Source organism: Hordeum vulgare, chromosome 6H, assembly GCF_904849725.1.
Source record: "Hordeum vulgare subsp. vulgare chromosome 6H, MorexV3_pseudomolecules_assembly, whole genome shotgun sequence".
Taxonomy (NCBI): Eukaryota; Viridiplantae; Streptophyta; class Magnoliopsida; order Poales; family Poaceae; genus Hordeum; species Hordeum vulgare.
Window position 1 is genome coordinate 46,378,980 of NC_058523.1, and position 25,772 is coordinate 46,404,751.

At 43.9% G+C, this 25,772-nt stretch overlaps 1 protein-coding gene across 1 annotated transcript; it reads right to left on the reverse strand.

Moving 5' to 3' along the window:
- Nucleotides 1–7,351: 7,351 nt before the first annotated feature.
- Nucleotides 7,352–13,794, reverse strand: LOC123401544 (kinesin-like protein KIN-7A). Its single transcript, XM_045095371.1, has 15 exons — nt 13,598–13,794; nt 12,415–12,805; nt 12,227–12,316; nt 12,045–12,145; nt 11,786–11,899; nt 11,622–11,703; nt 11,476–11,543; nt 11,318–11,377; nt 11,112–11,236; nt 9,939–10,137; nt 9,740–9,859; nt 9,547–9,639; nt 8,602–9,459; nt 8,165–8,493; nt 7,352–8,006 (listed from the first exon to the last, which is right to left on the reverse strand). Exons 2-15 carry the CDS (start codon nt 12,662–12,664, stop codon nt 7,646–7,648), a joined length of 2,850 nt encoding a protein of 949 aa, XP_044951306.1. The 5' UTR covers nt 12,665–12,805; nt 13,598–13,794; the 3' UTR covers nt 7,352–7,645.
- Between the last annotated feature and the right edge of the window lie 11,978 nt (nt 13,795–25,772).

The following is a 25,772-nucleotide window of genomic DNA, read 5'->3' on the forward strand; positions in this document are numbered from 1 at the left end:
CATAGGACCACCTACACCACGTAGAGGCCACTGCACCAGGGAGACTAGCAACTCCAACCAGCACCATGTCTTCGGTCCGACCAAGCAGGCCGCCTCCGGCCAGGAAAGGCGGGAGCAGCAGCTCCAAACCTGGCCTCGACCAGCGTGCGCACCACCACGCACCGGCGAGCAACGATCGAACCACACCACCCTCCTCGCGAGCCCGACCCCACCAAGAACCCGTGCCGCGCCTAACACTCGTCAGATCTGGGCGGAGCAGCCCCGGATCCGCGCCCCGCCGAGCACGGACGCCGCAACAACCGCCACCACCACCCGAGGCACGTCGGACCGCTCGCCCCGGGATGCCACCACGGCCCCTCGCGCGAAAACGCACCGAGGACAACCACCATGGCCGCCGCACCAGATCGGCTACACCCCGTGCCACCGCGAGAAGAGGGAGCCCCGCCACTGCCGTCCAGGCGACAGGCTTCGTCCGACCATGTCATTCGACGGTGGCGAGGGGAGAGGGCAGGGAGGAAGGGGCGCCGGCGACGGGATCTGGGGCTTCCGACCATGTCGCCCCTGGAGGAGCGACACGGGGACGGGGGGCTTTTTTGACGCCTGGTTTGTAATAGTGACCGAAGAGCTTATGTGCTTTTATTCTTTATAATACTGTACTTTCAGTTTTGCATACGGGGCCTTAGCGTGAACCTATGGTACCAGTTCTATTGAATATTGTGAGTTTCTTATTAGAGTTAGCTAAAATACATCTGCACACATTCGGAGTCTCTTGCTTGGGCTTTTGAGAAGAAATGGAAGATATACAAGACGGCGATGTGAATATGCAATATGCCCTGATATAGTTTATAAGGAACTGTCCATCAATGTGCTTCACTATATATGCTGGTGTGAGGCGTATTTCAGCCAGACATGTTGCAGGGGGTGGATTTGAATATGTACTCTGTTGGACATGTAATTATTAAGCATTTTAAGCAAGACATGATGTATTAAGAGTCGTGTTTTTATTTTATTAAGTATTAAGCCAGACATTATGCATTAAGTATTAAGCCAGACATGATGCATTAAAGACAGTAAAAACTGAACCAAAACCCAGCCCTCTCACGCACTTGGCATTCTCGGCCGTCAGATCACAGATTTGGATCATTCTTGGTCGTCCGATTTGCATTTCGATTAAACTCGGCGACTGTCTTTTGGACAGCTGCTCCGGTAGCCGAATCAAAGGCCGTGGTTAATTGGGCTTCTTGTAAAAAATAAAAAGTAGAGAATGAGTGCATCCCTTCGCTCCTCATGCCGCTTCATCCTCTTCCCGCCGCCGCCCACGATAGCATCTCCTCCCTCCTTGTATCCCGGCACGCCGATGTCGCTGCCTACACCTCCACATCCCTTGTTCACCTCGCGACGCAATCCTTCGCCATGGAATCCGGTGTAGGACCGCGCCCAATCGCGCGTACATCGGAGAGGCGGCGGCAGCCTGTTCAAGATGTGAAGGCGGAAGGGGAGGTTGATGTGAGGCTATCCGACGACGGTCACCTGGATGTGGCTGGTGGTGCTGACGGATTCCCCACCTCCGCACACAATAGCATCTCCTCCCTCCTTGTATCCCGGCACATCGATGTCGCTGCCTACACCTCCACATCCCTTGTCCACCTCACGACGCAATTCTTCGCCATGGAATCCGGTGTAGGACCGCGCCTAATCGCGCGTACAGTGCAGAGGTGGCGGCGGCCTATTCAAGATGTGAAGGCGGAAGGGGAGGTTGATGCGAGGCTATCCGACGACGGTCACCTGGATGTGGCTGGTGGTGGCGGCGGATTTAGCCATTTAGGTGCGCCTCTCCCTCAACTTCCCCTCTCTCTCGCTCTCTCTCTCATGACGTGGACTAACAGTAGCGCCGGAGAAGTCGGTGAAGATCTGCGAGAAGCAGAATGAGGGGTTGGTGACCAAAAAGTACGTCCGAAAGGAGCCCTGCGTGGGGCAGTGCCTCCTGAAGATCTCAACACTTGGCTCACCGGCGACAACACGCCCTCCACATGGTCTTCATACGGAGGTCCACATCATGGCGGATATTTACTCATGGTCATGGCTGAATCTCGGTAAATGAATTCATGGGGATCGATCTTCTTTGCCGGGAGGTGTTTTACCGCAATGGCAGCCGATTGGCATGATGATGGATGGTGTGGATAAGAATGTGAAGCCGTACAACCTGCGGCTCCACCTCTATTCCATCCCCACCAGGGAGCTGTGGCCTGTGGGACTTGGGGCATTCTGTACATCCGCATCCTGCCCCACTACAACTGACGACCACGATGCAGGGTTGCTGGCTTGCTGCGGTGCTCCATCTCTGCTCCATGAGGTCTCAGGTTTGGTCATCCTTTAGGTACGATCTTAGCCCCATGTAGTCATATTTGGATAATAGTACTTCACTTGACCATGGATGGAATTACTGAATGTTATAGGACTAATGGACTCTAGAACTTTACAATGAAATAATGGAATTACTCGATACTATAACTAATGAATGCATACTGCATATATCCTCGCCTTCCTCTTCTGTTTGTTATGCAGGAAAAAAACAAGAAAAAACTCCAATTGATGCCTTCTCAGTTCTTAGCAATCTGGTAGCGGCAAGTGCCTCGACCATTTCGGCTGCTCATCAAATTGTTTTGTGTTACACTGGTGCAAGATGGAGAAAAGCCTTTTCTCAATCATACTATTGCAGTGGGCATCTTCTCTGTGTTGCTTTCATCGTTAAAATTCCAGAACAAGAAGCACATAGATGATGATGCATCACCGGCTGCCTCCACCCGCTCTACAACACTGGACGGCCAATTTTCACCCGTTCTCTCCACATTTCTTTGCTGATTCACTAATTTGTCGGGAAATCAATCTGCCAACTAGACTAGAGACTTCAATTGATGTCACATTTTATTGTGCAAAACCTACAAATTCTGTACATATAGAAACATCAAGCGATTACTTTTTTGGACACTGATTTCTATTCTCTACCTGAAGAAAGGCTCTTATGTTTACTGGCAGGTAGAACTAGCCATGAATTTCACACCGCTTCTAAACTCTATTTATATACTTTAGAATACGATTATCGGGAGATTATTTTCATTACAAAATCCAAACAGTTGGTAATTCTAATATAATCAAGAAATTATCTAAGTTGACACATAAGAAATATATTAACTCTATTTTATTATCATCGTTGATGTACATGACTATATGCTCTCACCTTTTATAAACAGATCTAACATTGTGTATGAAAAACACATGTGTTCCAACTATAAATCTGCCTTTCCATATGCAAATAATTAAACATGTAACCGAGGTAAGGAAGTTTTTATTTTGAAGGTATCAGTCCGTAAACGGATAAAGGACATTGTTGATTCTCCGTGCTATTGTAGAGTACACATGTCTCCCCTTCGACCACACAACTGCCCTTCTGGATTCTCAACACCATCAATCACAACATCACCCGACTGCATGGCTCCAACAACTACATCCATGGCTACCTCTTTCCGTATGACCTTCTCCTTGTTGTCCTCCTCCCAAGCCTGCAGTCTTTGCATCCCCAAGCAACATGAGTCAGTAGCGACAAGGTAAGGATCCCCACCCCGTTCCCCTCTACAGTTTGTTTTGCTCCTTGTTGTCCTCCACCCAAGCCTGAAGTCTTTGCATCCCCAAGCAACATGAGTCAGTAGCGACAAGGTAAGGATCCCCACCCCGTTCCCCTCCACAGTTTGTTTTGCTCCTTGTTGTCCTCCTCCCAAGCCTGCAGTCTTTGCATCCCCAAGCAACATGAGTCAGTAGCGACAAGGTAAGGATCCCCACCCTGTTCCCCTCTACAGTTTGTTTTGCTCCTTGTTGTCCTCCTCCCAAGCCTGCAGTCTTTGCATCCCCAAGCAACATGAGTCAGTAGTGACAAGGTAAGGATCCCCACCCCGTTCCCCTCTACAGTTTGTTTTGCTCGGATTTTTCTTTTCGGCTCTTACTATTGATGGAGACATGTGTTTTTATGTTTTTAAATGAGACTCCTAATTACATTTATATCAAGAATTGCTTGTAACCATTTCGCAGTTTTGATTGATTGCTATGGTGAAGTTATTGAGTATCTTATCTTTTTTTTGCAGAAGCCCATCTACAAGCTGAGGCTTTTCATCTCCATCACCCGGTGCTAGGAAACCCCAGTTTCATTGTATCCACTATATCACATGGCTTATTTCTTTATTTCATCTTTAAAGATGTTATCTAATTTGAACAATCCAATATTATTGCTTGTTCAGATGCTTATTTTTTATCTGAAGTGGCATAATTCCCGTCAAAACAAACTATGTGTTCTGCAAATGAATTTTAAATCGGTTTGATAACATATTTTCACTACAAGTAGACAACATCATAACATAATACTTGGTTGGGTTGTACATGTCAAAAATGTATATCCATTTATGATGAAAGAATCGGTACAAGTATGCAGATGCAGGAGGAAAGCACCAAAAGAGGCTATGAGCCGGATCACGAGAGATTGCCACCATTATTTTTTCGAGAAAATTCAAAGGGCCTTTTTATTTCTTTGCATTGAAAAGATAGAAGATTTGCCTTACTAACAAGTATTTTGTTTGTAGTCCAATGTAAGAAATTGTAAGTCCGTTAAGATGTAGCATACTTGAGCCATTGTTTCTGGCATTTGATATTGAGCTTACAGACTCTTATTATTATAGATTAGCTAGATGGAATTCTACTACCTTAAATCGGAGCAAGTACACATTCAGTCATCTATCCGGGTGTAATGCAAGGTATTTGTCCGTTATACTATGATGTATAATTGTATTACTGGCCAAAACGCATTAAGATTTTTTTTGATAATAAACATTGTCCAAAAGTTATGAAATTTTGTACTGCCTATTTTCTTCTCTCAGATATTCCCGATGTGTTTCCATAATTTTTCTATTTTATAGTTACCGTGATGTTAGCCTCTGTGGGAGTATCTTTAGGAGCCAAAAAGATGTCACGATCCCTATCAATCATCCTAATTCATATCTATGTGCTTAATACCACTTAATACCACGACTCGAATATTAGACGCAAGGAAAAGACTCAAAGCACTGTTTTTTTTTGCTTACATGCCACTATGGAGGAGACAAGCACAAAATTTGAAAGCATTGGATACAAATGTATACAAGTTATTTTATATTCTTAACAACCAAGTGTTAAAATAGACGGGCGCAGCAACGCGCGCCATCTATGATCTAGTTAAGTATTAAGTCAGGCATGATGTATTCAGCCAGACATTTTAAGTATTTTACGCAAGCTTAATTTTGTCAAACTCATACCATGTAAGAGTCGTGTTTTCCTTTTATGTGTATTGGAAGAATCACACGGACGTGGAGTTTCTGCTCCTGAGCTCATTTGAGCTTGGTGAATAGTAAATTCGAAAACCATTCAAAAAGGTTTGATTTTTTTTATGAGTATTGACAAAAGTAGTGCATGCAAAATTTTGGCCTGAAATCAATATGGAAAATGCACATCCTCAGCGTATTATAAAGAATAAAAGCTCTAAGTTTGGGCAAGAGCGGAATTATATCATAGTTGAGACGTTGCACATCTAAATCCCCTTTGTGAAAATGGGTAAACAGGAAAATTGTATCATGTTTTATGATGTCCCAGCACGTTTGATAGAACTCCACTGGAATATTATCAGGCCCAGGGGCCCTATTAGGGGCCATGGCGAAAAGAGCTTCCTTAACCTCCTCTTCCGTGAAATCACGGCAGAGATCGACATTGTCAATAGAGTTTAAGTTTTCATCCTCTTACCAAGTGTCAGGACTTAAATGAAACAAATTCTCAAGGGCGGGGCCATACAAGGTTTTGTAGTATTTCGTAGTGTGCTCAATCAGCTTATTTGTACCCTCAATCTCTACAACTCCACTTTTCAAGGTGTGGATAGTATTTTCCCTTTTCTGTCCATTATCTATCTTATGGTAGTAATCAGTATTTAGATCACCTTTCAACAACCAACACTCATGAGATTGCTGTAACCAGAAAATTTTCTCATTCACCAGCAGCTCATGCAGTTCAAAACTAATATCCACTTTCCTATGATATAACTCAGCAGTTAGAGGGCCCTCCTCTTCTAACTCTTCTAAAAGACCTAATTCCACTCTAAGATCCTCTTTTCTTTTCTTGTCATGGCCAAACTTGTTAGATACCTACCCTACCCTTTGAAATAGATCTTAAAGCTCTTCAATTTGACGCCTATCTAGCTATCCACAACGAGATCATGAGCCCCCTCTCGGTAGGGGACGGGAACCCCGTTGTTTCAGGCTGGTATCGATTTGGTAAAAAAATCAGTTTATAATTGGATGGTGATAGAAAGTTGCATGGTCTACATTTCTTGGTTGAGGGTCTGCGAGCTGATTGTAATAGAGACCTTCCACTTTTTACATCTAGATGTAATATATTATCACACATCTAAGCTTACCATTATTATTCCGTGCGTTGCAACGGAAAAAAAGAATACTACAGACTCTTAATTTACAAAAAATAGTCTATAATTTAAGTATTTGTAGCTATGATCTAAACAAACATGATCTTTGCCTACAAAAATGCAGTTCAAGATTCCACGGATCTTCTACGTAAATATATAGATTTAATACATGTACAAAGAAACAGTCAAGTGATCTTTAATTTCGTCTCCAATCCTGATTTTGCTGAGATATTCATTCACAATTCAAATCAGTACCGGTATGAAAGAAAGACGGATAATGCATTATTGATTAAGATTACATCCTAGGTAATATTTAAAAAAATGTTAATAGGAAAAATAACATCATATTCAGATTCTACATATTTTTAAATAAAAATCCATATATAACATGTTAAATTTAGAATTACGGTTTAGAAGATATGAGTATTTAGAAAAATATTTAATATGTACCGCGGGTTTAATGTCAAAAACATCAGAGGATTTTTATAAAATAGCATATTGACGTACTAAGAATACCCATTTCCTTTATTAGTAGGTATAGATTGGAAGAATCACACGGACGTGGAGTTTCTGCTCCTGAGCTCATTTGAGCTTGGTGAATAGTAAATTAGAAAACCATTCAAAAAGGTCTGAATTTTTTTTTTGTGAGTATTGACAAAAGTAGTGCATGCAAAATTTTGGCCTGAAATCAATACTGAAAATGCACATCCTCAGCGTATTATAAAGAATAAAAGCTCTAAGTTCTAAGAAACGTTAATCCCTAGAACATGAAATTTTAAAGAATAAAATTTTGCATACTGAACATGAAACGTTAATCCCTAGAAATCAACCTGATGCTCCACCTGATTGAACAACAAAATCTTTTAAGCACTGACAAGTTATTTTCATCCAATGATCACTGACAAGTTATGAACATTCTTACAAAATTAATACATGCAGAATGTAGATGACAACAAGTCATAAACATTCTAAAGAATTTTGAGCTATCTACATATCTCAAGCAAATTTCGCAGCCTTCCTTCACCAACAAAGATTTTGAGCTATCTACATATCTCAAGCAAATTCCACAGACTTCCTCGACCAACACAGAAAAAGCTCAATGCAGTTCACCTTGGCGAATCCCATCCCCAGTATGAAATATCAGCTCCTTTTTCCTCACTGTAATGGAGTAGAAACCAATTGGCGAGTTTTCTCCTTGATCATGTTCGAGATTGGCTGCCAGCCCATCAGCCATGGCTTCCTACTCGCAGGGAGCGCAAAATTGAGTTCAAACATCTCCTTGCTGATATTCCCACCCTCACAGAAGCCAACCAGCCGAGCTACTATGTCGGCGCTCTCCTCAATGTGCGCTTTGTCGTTGGGATCTGCCCAGAGCTTGTTCACAAGCTGCAGCTTCCGCTGCTTCGCTTCGAGGGGGACTTGCCATTTGATGAAGAGGCGCTCCCGCTCCTCTTCTGTCAGCCTTGAGCCCATCCTTCTCGCAAGAAATTCTCGCTCATTCCTTAACGCCTTCATACTGCAGCAATGCACAAATGGATGGAATTTGTAAGTAAGAAAACCATTTGGAGACAAATAACACCTACACGGGGCGAGTTGAATGATGCAGATAGCAAGGCAAGACAGCAATATCACGAAAGGAGACTAGACAGCATGTTGTCTTGTCATCATCTTTACCTTGAGGCTAGAGAAACTGCAGGGTCATCACCAAGTGCAGCAGGGCTTGCGTCACCGACCTCAACGAAATGCTGCTGCAGCCATGCCAATCTTCTAACTTCAACCTCGATGTATATCTGATCAGCCATATCCCCTCGGAATAACAGGTAGAACTGGGTCCTGTGTATGATTGATACATGACAGAGATCCCACAATTGTATGATGTGCTGCATCTGCTCCTTAAATAATATCTCCCATGATTCAGGACCGTCCTGCAGAGATCCGGCATTTTCCACTTGATCTTCATCCATCTCATTTGGTTTGCCTTCATTAGATTCCAGCTCCAATACCTGTAAGAATATTCCAATAGAACATGTTTTAGCAGGGAAGTAAAACAATCTTTCAACATAACAAACTGAATGTGTGTGAGAGATAAAGTGAGATCAGAAATAAGGAACCTGGCAGACAAGTAGCTGTTTTTGGTACTGAAGTTTCGCCACTCTCTCCTTCAGTTCAGTGACATAATCCCTAATACTTCTCACATTTTCTTCGGCAGCATTTTGGAACATCTTCTGCATTCTTTTCATGTTCACTGAGCTGGATCGCCTGCCGCGTGGAGTTTCATCACGTGATGATAAATCCCCAGTGTCTTCACTCTTGGTGGGAGTAGCCTTTTCTGAACCCTCGTGGGACACCTTGTCCCCCTCTGGAGCCCTATTTTCAACTTCGGACTCCAAAGGCCTGCTAGAAGAGTGGGGAGAGCAAGGTGCTCTGATCAGATTTGGTCTGTTGCTTACACCCAGTGGAAGAAGCATCCTCTTCTTCTTCTTTGATCTCTTGGAATTTGGAGTAGTCTCAACATTTGGAAGTGACATTACCAATTTGTCAATAGATCTCTGTACATTTTCTAGTTTTGCCTCAAGTTTGGCAATGTCACTGTCTTGCAGATGAAGTCTAGTAATTTCATCTTTCAAATCAGACCCATTTCCTTCATCTGTAACCATCTCAACATCTCTGTTCTCAGATCTAACAGATTGCATCTCCCTGATTTCTGCCTGAAGTTTAGCAATAGTTTCTGCTGCATCTTGGTTCCCATGTTTGTGGCATTCAACCTCCTTGTGCAGTACATCAATTGCTCGGTTCGCTTCAACTTCAAGTTGTTGTTGTAGCTGCTCAAGCTTGCGAATTTCATGCTTTAACATGAACGGAGCAGTGGATGATTGTCTAACTGAGCTCCTTAACTTAATCTTATTACTTGGCTCAGAGAATGTGAGGCACTTTCTGGTCTTTTGTGGTGAGTCAAAGGGATTCCAACCCTACAATGAAAGCATGGATTCGGAAAATATTTAGTTTACAGTTGCAAGTCAGAACTTAAAAAGATTTGGAAGAAGAAAGGGCCTTACTGGCTGGTTATCACCGGTCCTCTTTTGTATTTCTTCAAGTGCTAATTGTGCGCTATCTCGTTGCTTCCGTAGCTCTTCCATTTCCATTTCCATCTGCATGGTTGTTTAGACCAGTTACAAAATGATAATGTTCTTATTCAATGAATTTTGAAAAGTCAGAGCATTTTATTATACCATTGGTCAGTGATCTCACCTGCTTAATCTTTCTGGCGAGGATATCAGAAGAGGAGGCACGGTCAGGGGTCCTCAGTTCTGCTTCTAGCCTAGCAACTTCTGTCTGTAGATGCTTAACCAGTTGCTTATCAGATACAACCTGTATGGGCAATGGAGTGTTGAGTTGACTTCAGTAACAAAAGGTAAGACAGTGAAATGCAATCTCACTCGACTCTTACCATGTTAACTTTTGCAGTATTTGTGACCTCCTTGGCACATGTCGCAAAGAATAAAGTATTCCTCGATTGTTCTGCATGTGTTAGGGCTGGGCTCATGGTGCAGATGATGGCTGTTCTTGCATTCCCACCCAAAGAAAGTTGCAGAATGCGGGTGAGCTTTGAATCCCGGTAGGGTATGTGACCACTTCTCTTCTCTGAGCTGCATTGTAAGTTTACAATTATTTCTTTTGGAGTTCCAGTAAGGATGGGCCTGTCCTCATTAGATTTTCGCTACTTAAAACCCTAAACCCTAAGCTGCAGAATGCGGGTGAGCTTTGAATCCCGGTAGGGTATGTGTGATCACTTCTCTTCTCTGAGCTGTATTGTCAGTTTACAATTATTTCTTAAATCAAGAACCCTAAACCCTAAACCCTAAGCTGCAGAATGCGGGTGAGCTTTGAATCCCGGTAGGGTATGTGTGATCACTTCTCTTCTCTGAGCTGTATTGTAAGTTTACAATTATTTCTTAAATCAAGAACCCTAAACCCTAAGCTGCAGAATGCGGGTGAGCTTTGAATCCCGGTAGGGTATGTGTGATCACTTCTCTTCTCTGAGCTGTATTGTAAGTTTACAATTATTTCTTAAATCAAGAACCCTAAACCCTAAGCTGCAGAATGCGGGTGAGCTTTGAATCCCGGTAGGGTATGTGTGATCACTTCTCTTCTCTGAGCCGTATTGTAAGTTTACAATTATTTCTTTTGGAGTTCCACTAAGGATGGGCTTGTCCTCATTAGATTTCGCTACTTAAATCAAGAACCGATATCAATGACATCACATAATATGAATGACATTTCAGCAATTTTATGCATTCTAGAAGAAGATCTAGCCACTTTTGCAACATGAAAAATATATCTGCTTAACAAGAATATTTCAGCAATTTTAGATTATAATAATTAGAAGCACAAAACCTTGGTGCTTCACTTAAAAGAGTAGCTTAGCAAAAAATTGATTAGGAGTATAATTCATACTAACGAATTAGTTAGGAGTATAATTCATACTAACGAATTAGTTATGAGTAATTTGGGGACTCATTTCAAGATAGTGCAGAGAAGAGGCTACTAACACTAACAGTAAATATATCTGATCCAAACTTCTGATGTACAGGCGGAAATTTTGTTTTTGAGAAATCCAAACCTTAGCTTTCGGATGACAGTAGTCAAAGTCAACAGGCTGCGATTAATATGGCCGCCTTCTTTCAATCTTGCACCAATTGCATGTGTTTGTGCAGCACGCTCGCTTCCAGCAAGGTCAACGAAATTCTGTGAACAAAGCGAAAATTAATTTGTACGGATTAACCATAATCAGCATACCATGCTCCGAAAGCAGAAAAGCAAGCTTACCAAGTTAGCAACAAAAGATTTAACACAGCCTGACGCTTCCCGCAGCCTACTCTCCACAGTCTGGGTATAGATATACACAAAAGAAAGGTTAACCATCTCCTCTATATGCTTTCCTCTCAAAGATTGATATGAACCGGAATGGTTCTTCTTATACATACCAGCCTAATGATTTGGTGGGAACGTGAACTTGCGTCGTTTAGTGCAGTTTCCCCAACCTGTCTTTGTTCTGCAGTTATTTGGAAGCTCATTAGGTAACCATCACTACACCATCTTCTTCTTTTCTCAGATGGTAGGCTATACATACCTTCACAAATGCCTATTAGATGCCTTAGATGTTGGCTATCCTTGGCAATTTCTTCATCCAACTTCTCCACGATGGTTCCTTTCTGTTTAATCATGTATATATTCTTTCATTGCTGCGGCATGAAATAGGACTTATAGTATATTAATTGGGACAAAATGGCAAACCTCAGGATCATCTAACAAGCGAAGGGGCCCAGAGTCGGGTCGTAGAAGATCCTTCACATTCTCATTGTATATTTCCATAGCAGATATCTTGATAATGAATTCCCTTTCAGGATTCTAAGCAATCAATAAAAGCAATAAACGGCCATTGTAAACTTGTTAGAAAATATTCTTGGATAACTGCGCAAAATGATTTGCTTCAACAGATGTGCACAACTGAGCTTAATAAAAGACAGATGGTAGATGCTTTGCCACTACTCACGTTTTCGATGTGTTTGTAAATGTCACGGACAGCGCTCTCTGTCACACCTCTCATGGTGAATGTTTTCCCACTACTTGTCTGACCATAAGCAAAGATCGTGGCTGCAAAATCAAGACAATGAAAGGTTCACTCACAGATCTACGTTCCATTACCACCAAGCTACAAAGTGCGCAACAGTTTACCATTAATGCCTGTCAATGCAGACATAGCAACATCCTTAGCTCCATCTTCATAAACCAAGTCTGTCTGGCATGCTGGCCCAAACACCTTATCTGCAAGGAGATACGGCCATTAAATGGTTAATCAGAAGGTCACTTTTACGATACAGAATTGCTTCAGCTATTCAGTGATGAATCGTTGGACAGTGTACCAAAAGTGTAAGAGGTGGGTGCTGCCCGGTCCTGTGGTGGACCCTTGTATAAGATTGTCTGACTGTCAGTGCATTCCCATGCCACCTTGGGGTCCTTCATGGCCAACTCCTTCTTGCTCAATGGTCGCACCCTCACGGTGACAAGGATCTTCTCCTCCTGAGCCCTGGAGCTGCCACCAGGGGTAACCATTGGTGTGCGTTGAATCCTTGACGCAGGGGTGCTTGGCGTTGGCGGCCTTGATGCACTCATTTTGTAAAATCCTCGAGGTCTATGGAAAACCACAGAGGCCCTTCAGTCAAGCCTTCAATGTGAAGTGGACCCAGGAAGGATGTGCAAAATGGCAATTATCCAGCTTTCTCAAGAAGTTGTTGTGGGAAGGGACGCCAGGATCTGCTCCAATGCAACAACGGTCAGGTTCAAAATTGCTAGAACAATAAGATTGAGAACATATGAAATGAAGTGGCAGCTCATCATCATTCATCATAAACACAAATAGTGGACAAATTGCCAAGAAAATTGAAGACATTGTTGGGGGCCTGAGAAGAAATTTACTTCCGGAAGTAGTATTACACAAGCGATCTACCTAGCTTACAGCAGTTCCCTACTTTAAAAATTTTTTTTGGGTATGATCGTTCGAAAGGGAACGCCAGATTCAGCTAAACGGCAATTCAAGCGCAGATCCGGCTCTTCTTCATTTGGATGAGCGACGAGCAGACGATAACATAAAGCAAATCCAGATAGCGTTGCCAGCAGGAACGAAACGGATTTTGATTTATAAGCAGCCCGTCCTAACTGCGTCGCGCGGGTCACAAATCACAATCGCATGCCACCCGATCTAATACTGTACTAGTATATATGACTGGACCGCGCAATCAATCACGGAGAGGAAAAGGAAAGCTAGCAGCAACGCGTATTGTACGGATTACAGAAACAAAAGAGCGCTTCCGGGAACTACTTTCCAAATCCGCAGCACCAACTGACGGGGGGAGTCGGGAAAGCCGGCGTCCACTCATTCATCGGTCGTGCGCACGGCACGTACGACGGCCACCGGCGCCGCCGCAGATCGGAGCACCGGGCGGCCTCAAAGAGGGCTCCGCCTCCCGTCCCCGGGCGGCCGGTCTGCTTGGAGCCGCAGAAGCCAGATGGGAGGTACACGGACGAATCGGGAGGGAAACCACTCACCGGGACAGCGATCGATCCGAGGACGCCCGCCGCCGCCGCCGGTGCGCGCGCGAGGAGGAGGAGGAGGAGGAGGCCTCTGCTGCTCCCGTTGGTGGCGCTTCCGTTTGAATTCTCCGGCAGGGTGGGTGCGCGTGGAGAGGGGGGAGCGGGGTGAGTGAGTGAGGCCGCAACGGCACTTTGGGTTAGGAAAGGTTGTGCTTGTGCCCCCGCAACTCGCCGCTCGCTTCTTGATGACGCTGGGCGGTGGGGGCCACGCACCGCGGCTCGCCGCTCGGTTTCGACGACCGGCCCCCACGTGCTTCCGGCCACTGCCAGCCGCTCGGCTCGTGGATCCGAGCGAGGCCCAACGGTCGACTCCGCAGCTTCAGTTGTACTCCTCCTACTGAATTAATTCATTTGACCTCATTGAGTGTGCTATTAATATTTCTCACACCAACGGTCGAGCATTTTTCTCCCCAATTTTTGATTCGTCGGGTATTTTTCGACCGATTCGACTCGGCCGGGCATTTTTCGGACCAGTTTGAATCGGTCGAGTACTTTTAGTTTGATGCAGTTCGGTCGGGCGTTTTTTGATAGACTTGGCCCGGCCAAGCATTCTCAGAACGGTTCAATTCGTTCGGAGTTTTTTCTTAAACCAAATTTATCCGATCAAACATGGTTTATAGAGTATAATGCTATTTTCTAAACTTGGTTGAGGACAGTCACAAACAACGTGAGTAAATCAGATTTTATATTTCCATTTTTAAAATGGTTCACGTGGTTACTTGTTTCTATTCATTTTGGACAAACTTAGTTCAACAATTTTAGACCGATTCTATTCATTCACACTATTTTTGACCAAATTTACCCGACACCCAATTCTTCGATCTTGGTTGAGGACGGTCGCAAACAACGGTGGTACGGTTTGGTTCGGCTCGTTTCACGCGAGTATGTACAATTAGTGTTGATTAAACCGGGATTTATGTTTTCATTTTCAAATGGTTCATGTGGTTATTGTTTCTCTCTTATATGTTTATTCATTGTTGAGGATCGTACTAGTTCATTCGGCAAATATTGTTTACCAAGGTAGATGCTACCAAAGAAGATCATTAGGTAGGCAGAGGAACATATCATTCTACAAATGAACAAAGATAAGAACTGATTTCTTGAAATTGGTCCACCGATCTTAAGGTCATCAATCAAAGTAGTACATAATTTCCATGTTTTTCTTGAATTTTCAAATCGAGGGGGGGTGTGTTCCCCCACCTGAATATATTGATCAAAGTGGGCTAAAATCCGAGATAGTTACACAAACACACACCACAATTTAGGAGGGGGGAGAGGCATCTAGGAGGGAGAACACTAAGCCAGGAAGGCAGATGATGGCGCCGAGCCGCCGGCACGCGCTCGCACGACAACATCGCATCCTCATGAGACTAAGGGACGACAGCTGGCGTTGAAAGACAACCGCGTTCCTAAGCTTCCACATGTGCCAGTAGCACATTATCACAAACTCCACCCCAGAGTCGACGACCGAGGCAGCGGCGCTGGCCAGGGGCAGCCATGTCCGTGACAAAGACACTAACAATGTGTTGGAAATAAGCCCTAGAGGCAATGATAAATTAGTTATTATTATATTTCCTGTTTCAAGATAATCGTTTATTATCCATGCTATAATTGTATTGAATGAAAACATACATACATGTGTGGATACATAGACAAAACAATGTCTCTAGCAAGCCTCTAGTTGGCTAGCCAGTTGATCAAGGATAGTCAAGGTTTTCTGACTATATGCAAGTGTTGTCACTTGATAACTGGATCACATCATTAGGAGAATCATGTGATGGACTAGACCCAAACTATAAACGTAGCATGTGATCGTGTCATTTTGTTGCTATTGTTTTCTGCATGTCAAGTATTTATTCCTATGACCATGAGATCATATAACTCACTGGCACCGGAGGAATACCTTGTGTGTATCAAACATCACAACGTAACTGGGTGACTATAAAGGTGCTCTGCAGGTATCTCCGAAGGTGTCCTTTGAGTTAGTATGGATCAAGACTGGGATTTGTCACTCCGTGTGACGGAGAGGTATCTCGGGGCCCACTCAGTAATGCAACATCACAAACAAGCCTTGCAAGCAATGTGACTAAGTGTAAGTCACGTGATCTTGTATTACAGAACGAGTAAAGAGACTTGCCGGTAACGAGATTAAAAATAGGTATGCGGATGCCGAAGATCGAATCTCGGGCAAGTAACATACCGAAGGACAAAGGGAATGACATACAGGATTATATGAATCCTTGGCACTAAGGTTCAACCGATAAGATCTTCGGAGAATACGTAGCATCCAATATGGGCATCCAGGTACCGCTATTGGATATTGACCGAGGAGTGTCTCGGGTCATGTCTACATAGTTCTCGAACCCGCAGGGTCTGCACACTTAAGGTTCGATGATGTTTTAGTATAGATGAGTTATATGTGTGGTTACCGAATGTTGTTCGGAGTCCCGGATGAGATCACGGACGTCACGAGGGTTTCCGGAATGGTCCGGAAATTAAGATTGATATATAGGATGGTTTCATTTGGTCACCGAAGGTTTCACGCAGTTCCGACAGTGTATCAGGAGTGACGAATGGGTTCTGGGTGTTCACCAGGAGGGGCCCACCCACCCGGGAGTGAGCCCAGTAACCCTAGGGTGGCGCACCAGCCCTTAGTGGGCTGGTGGAGCCAGCCCAAGAGAGCTATGGCGCCACAAGAGAAAATACCAAAGGAAAGAAGAAGAAAAAGGAAAGAGGGAGGTGGGAAGGAAGAGGAGGACTCCTCCTTCCCCAAACCGAATTGGAGGAGGAGTCCTCCACTCCCTTCGGCCGACGCACCCTTGGGGCCCTTGTGCCCCAAGGCTAGCCCTCCCCTCCTCCTATATATACTGGTGGTTTTAGGGTTTTTGAGACACAACTTTGCCACGTGCAACTCAAACCTATTCCGCATAGTTTTTCCTCTACATCGGATTTCTGTGGAGCTCGGGCGGAGCCCTGCAGGAGCAGATCATCACCACCACCGGAGCGCCGTCACGCTACCGGAGAACTCATCTACTTCTCCGTCTCTCTTGCTGGATCAAGAAGGCCGAGATCGTCATCGAGTTGTACGTGTGCTGAACGCGGAGGTGCCGTCCGTTCGGTGCTAGATCGAAACGGATCGTGGGACGGCGGTGATTTGAATCATGAAGTTGTACCACTACATCAACCGCGTTTCTTAACGCTTCCCGCTTATCGATCTACAAGGGTACGTAGATCTAATCTCCTCTCGTACATGGACATCACCATGATAGGTCTTCGTGTGCATATGAAATGTTTTGTTTCCCATGCAACGTTCCCCAACACAATGTCCACATTCACACTACACCGAAAGCTCATTGTGAAGGGGCAGCCAAACAACATATGATCCTGATGACCCACAAGTGTAGGGGATCTATCGTAGTCCTTTCGATAAGTAAGAGTGTCGAACCCAATGAGGAGCAGAAGGATCTCACAAGTGGTTTTCAGCAAGGTATTCTCTGCAAGCACTAAAATTATCGGTAACAGAAAGTTGTGTGGTAAGATGATTCGTAGCAAGTAGCAAGTATCAAAGGTAACAACGGTGCAGAAAAGTGGCCCGATCCCTTTTGTAGCAAGGGACAAGCCTGGACAAACTCTTATAGGAGGTAAAACGCTCCCGATGATACATGAGAATTTCTGTCAAGCTAGTTTTCATCATGTTCATATGATTCGCGTTCGCTACTTTGATAGTTTGATATGTGGGTGGACCGGCGCTTGGGTACTGCCCTTACTTGGAAAAGCAGCCCACTTATGATTAACCCCTCTCGCAAGACTCCGCAACTACGAAATAAGAATTAAGACAAAGTCTAACCATAGCATTAAACTAGTGGATCCAAATCAGCCCCTTACGAAGCAACGCATAAACTAGGGTTTAAGGTTCTGTCACTCTAGCAACCCATCATCTAGTTACTAATTCCCAATGCCTTCCTCTAGGCCCAAATAATGGTGAAGTGTCATGTAGTCGACGTTCACATAACACCACTAGAGGAAAAACAACATACAACACATCAAAATATCGAACGAATACCAAATTCACATGATTACTTATATCATGACTTATCCCATGTCCTCAGGAACAAAAGTGACTACTCACAAAGCATAATCATATTCATGACCATAGAGGTAATGAGTAGCATCAAGCATCTGAACATATAATCTTCCACCAATTAATCCAACTAGCATCAACTACAAAGAGTAATTAACACTACTAGCAACCTTACAAGTACCAATCGGAGTCGCGAGACGGAGATTGGTTACAAGAGATGAACTACGGTTTGGAGATGAGATGGTGCTGATGAAAATGTTGATGGTGACGAGTCCCCTCCGATGAGAGGAGTGTTGGTGATGACGATGGCGATGATTTCCCCCTCTGGGAGGGAAGTTTCCCCGGCAGGATCGTCCTGTCGGAGCTCTAGATTGGTTCTGCTCAAGTTTCGCCTCGTGGCGGTGGCGATTCCTCCCGAAAGCCTCCTCTTGATTTTTTTCGGAACGAAACCCTTCTTGTAGCAAAAGAGGGGGGCCAGAGGGCCAGCTGGGAGCTCACAAGCCCCCTAGGCGCGGCCAGGGGGGTAGGCCGCGCCTAGCAGGCTTGTGGCTTCCTGCTCGCTCCCCTCTGGCACTTCTTCGGCCCAGTATTTGTTATAAATTCCAAAATAAATCCTCGTTGATTTTCACGGCTTTTGGAGTTGCGCAGAATATGTATCTCAAACTTGCTCCTTTTTCAGGCCAGAATTCCAGCTGCCGGCATTCTCCCTCTTCATGTAAACCTTGCAAAATAAATGAGAAAGGCATAAGTATTGTATCGTGAAGTGTAATAACAGCCCATAAAGCGATAAATATCAACATGAAAGCATGATGCAAAATGGACGTATCAACTCCCCCAAGCGTAGACCTCGCTTGTCCTCAAGCGAAAGCCGAGATCAATAAATATGCCCACATGTTTAGAGAGAGAGGTGTCGACAAAACAAGATACAGACATGCAGGCATCATGATCATATTCAGAACAACAATACCATCATATAATCTCTCATGCTAAAGTGACAATTCCTTCACAAAGTAAAGTATGGATCAAGAACCTTATTGAGAATTAACAATCAATAGCCTTTAGTCATTGAAGCAATTGCAATTTATCATAACATCGAAAGAGTCAAGTAAGAGCTTGTAAAGCAAATCCACATACCCAATCATCCTTTTTGTCTTCTACAATTTCTACAACTCACGTGGTACTCATGAGATCAAAGTTTCAGTCGGACACAGAGAAAGATAGGGGCTTATAGTTTCGCCTCCCAACCATTTACCTCAAGGGTAATGTCAACAATAGTAATTCATGAATGCTTACCTCCAAGTTGACATATGAATATAGATCTTTCCTTAGCATATGACGTTAGCCAAGATAAAGGCGAAATAAGGAATTGGTGTAGATCACCATGACTCTTTCAAGGGCAAAAAGTAAAGGTACAAGATAGGCCCTTCGCAGAGGGAAGCAGAGGTTGTCATGCGCTTTTGAGGTTTGGATGTGTGTCCTCTTAGTGTGGAGGAACGTTACTTTATATTTCCTCCTGTGATAAAGAACTTTATTATGCAGTCTGTCGCTTTTATGTCTTCCTCATCACAGGTTCGTACAAAGCTTAGTTTCCACACACTAATAGAACATACATATTAGGGAGCAATTTTTATTGCTTGCACCGATGACAACTTACTTGAGGGATCTTATTCAATCCATAGGTAGGTATGGTGGACTCTCATGGTAAAACTGGGTTGAAGGTTTATGGATGCACAAGTAGTATCTCTACTTGGTGCGGGAGTTTTGGCTAATATGAGGTGGAAGAAATCGTCACATGCTAAGGGATCTCTAATCATATAACATTGTTCGGAACCAAGCAAACACAATTCATTATGTTGTCTTCCTTGTCCAACATCTACTTCTAAGCATGTAATAGTTTAGTGAGTGTTCACAATCATAGATGGTGTCAAAGATGATATATTTATATGTGAACCTCTCCTTCTTTATCACTTCCTATTAATTGCAACAATGACCAAGGTCTACGTTTATCTATCCTCGACAAGTTTCAATCAACATACTTTTTATATGTGAAGCCATCACTTTCCATAAGATCATTACATGATCTTTCATCCTTCTGTTCTTTTATCATTCTTTTCTTTCAGATCATGGCATGAAGCAAGGCCCTTAACTAAAACTCTCTTTATTATAAGGCTCACGAGCTCGAATACATCGGGGGTGACACAAAGAAAAACTCAAGCCTAAAACACTAAGACCTTTATTCTACTAGAGAAAGATAAAAACAAAAAGGAACGAACTAAGAAAAGGTAAAGGCAAAAGATATGATGGTGAAACGATACCGGGGCAACTCCCCCAAGCTTGGCACAAGCCAAGGGGATTGCCCGTACCCATGCTTAGTTGTCTTCCTTTGGAGGTGATGGTAGTGGAGTTGTTTTGTCCTTTGATTCCAAGAGGGCCATCAATCTTTGATTTATACCTTGGAGCTCTATGATATGTTTCTCCAGCAAAACAACTTCACGAGGGAGAAAAGTATTGCGAACACGAGTTGTTTCACAAAACCTTAAGAGTTCAATCAAGGATGGAGACAGTAGGTGGAGGTAGGGTTGAAGGAAATCCACTTCTTCAACTTCTTCCTTGTTGAACACAGATTGCCCTTTGTACCATGCCTGATTCTCCTCCTTAGTTTTGCCCTTGGTTTCTTTAGGTAGCCTTTCCTTAGCCTCCATGACCTCCATTCTTTTCAGATCAGCATTTACTTCTCCATAGACTTGAGGGAGATCGTTCTCCCCCACAGATTCCTGAGACGACATCTTGCTCTAAATCTGCGGCAGAAAACAGACTCGAAACAAAAACAGAGGAAATTTGGGTGATACGAGGGTCAATCCTTTCGGGAGAATATACAATGATTTTTTTCCGACCAGAAGGAGTACACCGCAAGAAAACGGAGTCCGTGAGGCACACGAGGTGGTCACAAGCCCCCCAGGCGCGGCCAGGGGGTTGGCCCGCGCCTGGCAGGCTTGTCGCTTCCTCGTGCGCTTTCAAGACTACTTTAAAATTTTCTATTTTTTCAAAAATTCCAAAACAGAGAAAAGTTCCTACTGGAAAAGTTTTGGAGTCTGTTTACTTACAGAATCACATACCTCTTCGTTTTCGGAGTCTGAAATAGGGTAATAAATATCCCTTAGGTACTTCTTCGGAGTTATGGTATTGATAATATTGCTTTCAACATTTATGGGAGTACCTGAGATATAATGCTTGATTCTCTGCCCATTTACCACTCTCGGAAAATTACCTTCCGTGTTGTTGATCTTGATGGCACCGGAACGATATACTTCCTCAACAATGTAGGGACCTTCCCATTTAGAGAGAAGGTTGCTTGCAAAAAATCTTAAACGAGTATTATATAGCAAGACATAATTACCTACATTGAACTCACGCTTTTGTATCCTTTTATCATGCCACCTCTTAACCTTTTCTTTGAACAACTTGGCATTTTCATATGCCTGAGCTCTCCATTCATCAAGTGAGCTAATACCAAATAACCTCTTCTCACCAGCAAGTTTGAAATCAAAGTTGAGCTCTTTGATTGCCCAATAAGCCTTATGCTCTAGCTCGAGAGGTAAATGGCATGCTTTACCGTTAAACCATTTTGTACGGAGACATGCCCATGGGATTCTTATAGGCAGTTCTATAAGCCCACATTGCATCATCGAGCTTCTTAGACCAATTCTTTCTAGACCTATTGATAGTCTTTTGCAAAATTAGTTTAATCTCTCTATTGCTTAGCTCTACTTGACCACTGGACTGAGGGTGATAGGGAGATGCAATTCTATGATTGACATCGTACTTAGCAAGCGTTTTACGGAAAGCACCATGAATAAAATGTGAACCACCGTCGGTCATTAGATATCTAGGGACTCCAAATCTAGGGAAAATAACTTCTTTAAGCATCCTGATAGAAGTGTTGTGATCAACACTACTAGTTGGGATAGCTTCTACCCACTTAGTGACGTAATCAACAGCAACTAGGATATGAGTATACCCGTTGGATTTTGGAAAAGGTCCCATATAATCAAAGCCCCAAACATCAAATGGTTCAATGACAAGTGAATAATTCATAGGCATTTCCTGACGTTTACTCATATTACCTATTCTTTGACATTCATCACAAGACAAGACAGACTTACGGGCATCCTTGAAGAGAGTGGGCCAATAGAAACCTGATTGCAATACCTTGTGTGCAGTTCTATCTCCCGCATGGTGTCCTCCGTAGGCCTCGGAGTGACACTTCTGTAGGATCTGTCCCTGTTAATGTTCAGGTACACAACGTCTAATAACACCATCTACTCCTTCCTTATAAAGGTGAGGATCATCCCAAAACTAATGTCTCAAATCAAAGAAGAATTTCTTCTTTTGCTGGTAAATGAAACTAGGTGGTATATATTTGGCAATGATATAATTTGCATAATCAGCATACCACAGTGCACTACGTGAAGTATTGATGACATTCAATTGCCCATCAGGAAAGCTATCATCAATAGGTTGTAGGTCATCAAGAACGTTCTCCAACCTAGACAAGTTATCTGCTACTGGGTTCTCAACACCCTTCCTATCGACAACATGCAAATCAAATTCATGTAGCAAGAGAACCCATCTGATTGTTGGAATTATGCCCTAGAGGCAATAATAAAATAGTTATTATTATAATTCCTGTATCAAGATAATCGTTTATTATCCATGCTATAATTGTATTGAATGAAGACTCATTTACATGTGTGGATACATAGACAAAACACCGTCCCTAGCAAGCCTCTAGTTGGCTAGCCAGTTGATCAAAGATAGTCAGTGTCTTCTGATTATGAACAAGGTGTTGTTGCTTGATAACTGGATCACGTCATTAGGAGAATCACGTGATGGACTAGACCCAAACTAATAGACGTAGCATGTTGATCGTGTCATTTTGTTGCTACTGTTTTCTGCGTGTCAAGTATTTATTCCTATGACCATGAGATCATATAACTCACTGGCACCGGAGGAATACCTTGTGTGTATCAAACATCACAACGTAACTGGGTGACTATAAAGGTGCTCTGCAGGTATCTCCGAAGGTGTCCTTTGAGTTAGTATGGATCAAGACTGGGATTTGTCACTCCGTGTGACGGAGAGGTATCTCGGGGCCCACTCAGTAATGCAACATCACACACAAGCCTTGCAAGCAATGTAACTTAGTGTAAGTTGCGGGATCTTGTATTACGGAACGAGTAAAGAGACTTGCCGGTAAACGAGATTGAAATAGGTATACGGATACTGACGATCGAATCTCGGGCAAGTAACATACCGAAGGACAAAGGGAATGACATACGGGATTATATGAATCCTTGGCACTGAGGTTCAAACGATAAGATCTTCGTAGAATATGTAGGATCCAATATGGGCATCCAGGTACCGCTATTGGATATTGACCGAGGAGTCTCTCGGGTCATGTCTACATAGTTCTCGAACCCGCAGGGTCTGCACACTTAAGGTTCGACGTTGTTTTATACGTATTTGAGTTATATGGTTGGTTACCGAATGTTGTTCGGAGTCCCGGATGAGATCATGGACGTCACGAGGGTTTCCGGAATAGTCCGGAAACGAAGATTGATATATAGGATGACCTCATTTGATTACCGGAAGGTTTTCGGAGTTACCGGGAATGTACCGGGAATAACGAATGGGTTCCGGGAGTTCACCGGGGGGGGGGGGGGCAACCCACCCCGGGGAAGCCCATAGGCCTTGAGGGTGGCACACCAGCCCTTAGTGGGCTGGTGGGACAGCCCAAAAGGGCTCTATGCGCCAAGAAGAGAAAATCAAGAGAAAAAAAAGGAGGAGGTGGGAAGGAAGGGGGACTCCCTCCCACCAAACCAAGTCCAACTCGGTTTGGGGGGGGGAGTCCTCCCCCCTTGGACTCGGCCGACCCCTTGGGGCTCCTTGAGCCCCAAGGCAAGGTCCCCTCCCTCCCACCTATATATACGGAGGTTTTAGTGCTGATTTGAGACGACTTTTCCACGGCAGCCCGACCACATACCTCCACGGTTTTTCCTCTAGATCGCGTTTCTGCGGAGCTCGGGCGGAGCCCTGCTGAGACAAGGTCATCACCAACCTCCGGAGCGCTGTCACGCTGCCGGAGAACTCTTCTACCTCTCCGTCTCTCTTGCTGGATCAAGAAGGCCGAGATCATCGTCGAGCTGTACGTGTGCTGAACGCGGAGGTGTCGTCCGTTCGGTACTAGATCGTGGGACTGATCGCGGGATTGTTCGCGGGGCGGATCGAGGGACGTGAGGACGTTCCACTACATCAACCGCGTTCACTAACACTTCTGCTGTACGATCTACAAGGGTACGTAGATCACTCATCCCCTCTCGTAGATGGACATCACCATGATAGGTCTTCGTGCGCGTAGGAAAATTTTTGTTTCCCATGCGACGTTCCCCAACAGTGGCATCATGAGCTAGGTTCATGCGTAGATGTCTTCTCGAGTAGAACACAAAAGTTTTTGTGGGCGGTGATGTGCGTTTTGCTGCCCTCCTTAGTCTTTTCTTGATTCTGCGGTATTGTTGGATTGAAGCGGCTTGGACCGACATTACTCGTACGCTTACGAGAGACTGGTTTCATCGTTACGAGTAACTCCGTTGCTCAATGATGACTGGCAAGTGTCGGTTTCTCCAACTTTAGTTGAATCGGATTTGACCGAGGAGGTCCTTGGATGAGGTTAAATAGCAACTCATATATCTCCGTTGTGGTGTTTGCGTAAGTAAGATGCGATCCTACTAGATACCCATGGTCACCACGTAAAACATGCAACAACAAAATTAGAGGACGTCTAACTTGTTTTTGCAGGGTATGCTTGTGATGTGATATGGCCAATGATGTGATGTGATATATTGGATGTATGAGATGATCATGTTGTAATAGAAATATGGACTTGCACGTCGATGGTACGGCAACCGGCAGGAGCCATAGGGTTGTCTTTATACTAACGTGTGTGCTTGCAGATGCGTTTACTATTTTGCTAGGATGTAGCTTTAGTAGTAATAGCATGAGTAGCACGACAACCCCGATGGCAACATGTTGATGGAGATCATGGTGTGGCGCCGGTGACAAGAAGATCGTGCCGGTGCTTTGGTGATGGAGATCAAGAAGCACGTGATGATGGCCATATCATGTCACTTATGAATTGCATGTGATGTTAATCCTTTATGCACCTTATTTTGCTTTGAACGACGGTAGCATTATGAGGTGATCTCTCACTAAAAATTTCAAGACGAAATTGTGTTCTCCCCGACTGTGCACCGTTGCTACAGCTCGTCGTTTCGAGACACCACGTGATGATCGGGTGTCATAGACTCAACGTTCACATACAACGGGTGCAAAACAGTTGCGCAGGCGGAACACTCGGGTTAAGCTTGACGAGCCTAGCATGTGCAGACATGGGCCTCGGAACACATGAGACCGAAAGGTCGATCATGAATCATATAGATGATATGATTAGCATAGGGATGCTTACCACTGAAACTATACTCAACTCACGTGATGATCGGACTTGAGCTAGTGTAAGTGGATCATGAACCACTCAAATGACTAGAGAGATGTACTTTTTGAGTGGGAGTTTAGCAAATAATTTGATTAAGTTGAACTCTAATTATCTTGAACATAGTCTAAGTCCACTTTGAATATATTTGTGTTGTAGATCATGGCTCACGCGACAGTCATCCTGAATTTTAATACGTTCCTAGAGAAAGCTAAGTTGAAAGATGATGGAAGCAACTTTGTAGACTGGGCTTGTTATCTTAAGCTAATCTTACAAGCTGGGAAGAAGGATTATGTCCTTAATGCTGCGTTAGGAGATGAACCACCCGCTACGGCTGATCAGGATGTTAAGAACGCTTGGTTAGCACGTAAGGAGGACTATTCAATAGTTCAATGTGCAGTCTTGTATGGCTTACAACCGGGACTTCAACGTCGCTTTGAGCGTCATGGAGCATTTGAGATGTTCCAGGAGTTGGAGTTTATCTTTCAGAAGAACGCCCGGAT